This window comes from Poecilia reticulata, linkage group LG9 (genome assembly GCF_000633615.1).
Source record: "Poecilia reticulata strain Guanapo linkage group LG9, Guppy_female_1.0+MT, whole genome shotgun sequence".
NCBI classification, from domain to species: domain Eukaryota; kingdom Metazoa; phylum Chordata; class Actinopteri; order Cyprinodontiformes; family Poeciliidae; genus Poecilia; species Poecilia reticulata.
In genome coordinates this window covers 10,207,987-10,212,320 of record NC_024339.1, presented here as the reverse complement: position 1 = coordinate 10,212,320, position 4,334 = coordinate 10,207,987, and the positions used below count along the sequence as shown (strand labels likewise).

Here is a 4,334-nt window from a genome sequence, read left to right as displayed (position 1 = left end):
ACAGTAACATCCAGTGTGAGTAGAGTGTAGCAAAGTGAAGACATGCAGTTTTCTGACATTTCTTCTGTGTCTTTTTGCAGGATTTAAAGGTAACGATCAGATTGTTCCTTATAATCTGAAGCATTTGCTGAAACAATGACTCATTTTTTCCTCCGTATCTGTTGAGGCGCAGCCAAACGCAGCAGCTCCCTCTGCTCCTTTAATCTGTTCCAGGCTGATAAAGCTGTTTTGTTTTTCCCCTCTGCAGCGCTCCAAGCACAGCAAAGTCCATCTCCATCCCCGGACGGGAACACACCCTGCAGCTGGACTGCAAGGGGGAGGGGACGGCCGAGGGAACCGGGCCAGCTGGAGGGGTTTCTCTGGGCCGGGCCTCCAAGCCTCGGCCTTCCATCATCAGCTCGGGTGGGAGTCGCTCCTCAAAGCCTCACGTTTCAGCAAAAAGCAGAGAAACGGCTGTTTTCAGCCGGGTTTCACTCTGACATGGAGTTCAGTAGAGGAGAACCTAGTTACTGTAAGCAAAGGTCATCAGACTTGACCTCAGCGAGAAAAATGGCAAAAACTGAAAATGAGAAAACATTTCTGAAATGTTTAATGGAAAAAAAACATGCATTTCTAAAACAAACCAAAACATTACAGATATGACGTCATCTGCTGGCAAATTACGGCACGCAATAATCCATAATAATCTGTAAACGCTCGTCTACTAAATGGCGTCAGCAAAAGTTGGGCTAAAACGGCAGAGTTAGTTATTGTTCATCAATAATTTAAACATAATCACAACTCATTGCTTTGACCTTTTTGAATTCTCCACCTTACAAGGTAAAAAGGACAAAAACATTATGATTAACTGTTTAAACCTAATCTAAAACTTAATAACAGCTGATGAAACCTAGAAGCTGTCCACGCAGGCCTTATGTTTGTCCTTCAGTCTTTGGATGAGCTCTACTCGTTGTTCTTCTGTATAACGACTAGCAAAAACACTGTAAAAACTAATTTAAATTAACTGAACTAGACAAACAAAACGTCACAATGAAATAAAACTAAAGTATAATGAAAAATCCCAAACTTTTATATCCCTGATGTAAACAAAGCTTTGGTAGAAGTTGCAGAAATGTTTTGTTTACGTTGAGAAAAAGCATCTTTAATATCCCACACATGGCAGGCTGAGTGGCTGCATTAACTTTTTCATTATTTTTATCTTCTAAACTTAACTAAAGAATGTATTTAATCTGAAACTTTTCATTAACTGCACATTAAATCTAAAGCCCGTTTTTTCTGGATGTTTAACTCGGGATTTTAGCTCCACTTGCAGAGATTTTTTAAGGGATTTGAGTTTAATAATCAAATTTCCTTTAAGATTCAGTAACGTATATATATTTAAACGAGGTTTATTTCCAGGTACAGATAAGTTTTTGTTTTTTAGCCATGTAAGGTCAGTGAAGACATTTAAAAACTTTCCCCAAATTGTTTAAAATCTGAAAATGATGCTTAAAGGACATAAAAGCCTTTAAAATGGAGTTAAAAACTAGATTTTTAGCTTGTTGTGGAAAAGAAAAGGAACCTCTCTGTTTAAGTTTGAAACCTTTTTGTGTTGAAGTCAAACGGTACTTAAAGTTTTATAGTGAACAGAGTAATTATTTTAACGAGTTGGTTAGAACCGGGCCGGTTCTCAGTCTGGGTTCTGCATTCCTGAGGCCGATCGCTCGTTGTTCCCACCTCCACTGAGCTCACTGATGCGTTTGCTCCTTCAGGCCTGCTGGACGACTCCGAGCCGAACCAGAACCACTCCGGTCCGGCAGAAGTCTTCCAGTCCGGCCATTCTCGTAACTCCAGCTACGCCAGCCAGCAGAGCAAAATCTCAGGTAGGAAAAACCAGGGATTTTAGTTTTAATCTTCTCACTGTGTAGAGTAATGTAATTAATCCACCATGTCACTAAGCTACAAACATAGATTAAATATTCCATCTCTCTGCCCACTTTTTTATGTAAGATGTTTATAATGTGAACAACTTTGTATTATGTCTTGATAAACCAACAAAAAAAAAAAAAAAAGGAAATAAAAATAAACCCCGATCAACTTAAGCTGGTAACTTAAATCTCCTGGTCTAATTTCTTCTTCTTCTGCAGGCTACAGCACCGAGCACTCCTGCTCCTCCAGCCTGTCGGACCTCACGCATCGCAGGAACACCTCGACAGGAAGCAGCGCCTCCGGAGGCCTCTGCTTCACCGGCGACCCGCCACCAGAGGGCGACAAGGACGCTGGACGTCCGGAGAGACCCCCCCGCCCCCCGCGGCCCGTTCTGCCCCCAAGCCGACCCCTGAGGTACGGACTCAGAGAAGAGTCCGAAACACAGATAAAACAACGGGTCGCTTAATTAACGTTTTAATTAACTCTGTTTATTGCGCTGCTACAAACCGACTTTGATGGACGAGGAACGTGAATCCTCCCAAAATGTCTTCCAACAGATTGTTTTTCCTGGTTCAGTTTTTAAAAATGACATTTATTTGTATTATAAAGCAGAGATGCACAAAATACTGGAAGTTTGTCGTCGTCGTAATTAGTTCTGCAACTAACGATCAATTTTGCAATTGATTATTCTGTCGATTAATTGGATAAAATAATTGGCACATTCTGCAGATTAACCACTCAAAACCTTTATATACGATGTTAGGAATACATAAAAAATGCAAATAAATAAATATTGTAGCTCCTTTTTTATTGTCTAAAATGCAGTAACATGCCAATCCTTTAGATTACGCTCGATAGTTTGTAGCCAAAGATGCTTCAGCAGCTAAAAAAACCTCCTAACATCAACATGTGAAAAACTCAGCCGTTTCTGCAGACTGGACATCGATACAGTGTAGAGCTGATCTGGTGATTATTGTTTGGGTTAACTGATTAGTAATTGGTGCTTAGTAGATTTTTTACAGAATTTTCACCATGGGAAGCTAAAAAGCCTCTTGAAGAGCTTTGAGTAGAAAATATTTAGACAAAGCTGTTTTTTTTATAAAATTCAAAATGTATATTTTTTTCTTGCAGTTTTTATTTATTTAATTCTCTGTGTGTCGTTTCTTCAGCAAATTCCCCTTTTTAGTGTCTAAATACTCCAGTAAATGTTTATTACTAAATTAGTTGACAATTATTTCAATAACTGATTAATCACAATTAATCTGCAGAATCACTTCATGCATTACAAATGGCAAAGAACTGCCTGTGTTAAATCTGCATGTTTTTTCTAAAGTTTGGGCTTAATATCTGCTCTGGTGTTCTTTCAGAAAATGGCTTTTTTGAGTTTGTATCCTCCAGTTAATTATTCATTCACTATATTAGTTGATGATTATTTTAGTAATTGATTAATCTGGTTAGTCATTGCAGTGTCACTGTACGCAGCGGAAATATCAAAGAACTGCCTGAAATAACGTTTGCATTCAGGCTCCGGACTCCCGATAATTACAGGAGTTGAAAACCGGAATGACCTGCAAAAAGCTGAATTCTCCTCTAAAAACATCTTGTTTTACCAGTTGAAACACCAGACGTGCCTTAACGTGTGGCCATACAGTCATCCGTGTTGGCGCTGCCTCAGCAGCTAACGTGCTGTTTGCTCTGTACTTCAGGAGGAAGCAGGACTCGGTGGAGAGCCACCCCACCTGGGTCAACGACACCCGCATCGATGCCGACGACATCGTGGAGAAAATCGTCCAGAGTCAAAACTTTGCAGATATCAACCACACCGAAGGTACAGAGGGAGCGTTTCTCTGGCTTCAGAGGAGTTACAGCAGCGTTTGCAACACGGTTTAATCTTTCCACACCATCACTGGAGGGTTTTAGATACGAGAGGGTGGAGCGTGTCCCAAATGTCACAACTCTGATGAAACTCAAACTTTCAACCCGCAGAACTCCGCCTGTTGCAAGACTTCTCAAACAAAAGTGATCCAGTTTGATCCAGTCCAGGCTGGATTTAACACGACTGACGGCAGAGATTTATGTAGTTATAAAATAATGGCTCCATTTTAACTAAAACCTCTGATTTTAAACTTTCTTTCAGGAAAATGTGTGGAAGCACAGAGTGGATATTTTCTACATATCCTTAGTGGTTTTATTCCAGATATCTGATTCGTTCCTCATCTCGAGATATGATTGGTGTGTGTTGAGCCTGATTCTCGTTTTTTCAAGAAAACCATCTGGAAATTAACTTATCCCAAGAAAATCACTGGGAAAAGATTTATGCAAAAATGTTGGCTCTCTGGTTCCTCTTGACACTTTTCTTCAAAAATCAGAGTTGGAACTGCCCCCGATGTCCATGTGATATTGCAGAGTCGCGTGAGCCAACAGAA

The 4,334-nt window shown here is 40.2% G+C and overlaps 1 protein-coding gene across 1 annotated transcript in view; it reads left to right on the top strand.

Moving 5' to 3' along the window:
• eeig1a (estrogen-induced osteoclastogenesis regulator 1a) overlaps positions 1 to 4,334 on the top strand; it is a 22,646-nt gene extending 18,312 nt beyond the window's left edge. Inside the window, exons 7-10 of the mRNA XM_008417781.2 lie at positions 248 to 402; positions 1,752 to 1,862; positions 2,127 to 2,322; positions 3,615 to 4,334. Of these exons, the coding sequence (XP_008416003.1) occupies positions 248 to 402; positions 1,752 to 1,862; positions 2,127 to 2,322; positions 3,615 to 3,798 (646 nt within the window). The 3' untranslated portion in view covers positions 3,799 to 4,334. The remainder of the gene's footprint in view (positions 1 to 247; positions 403 to 1,751; positions 1,863 to 2,126; positions 2,323 to 3,614) is intronic.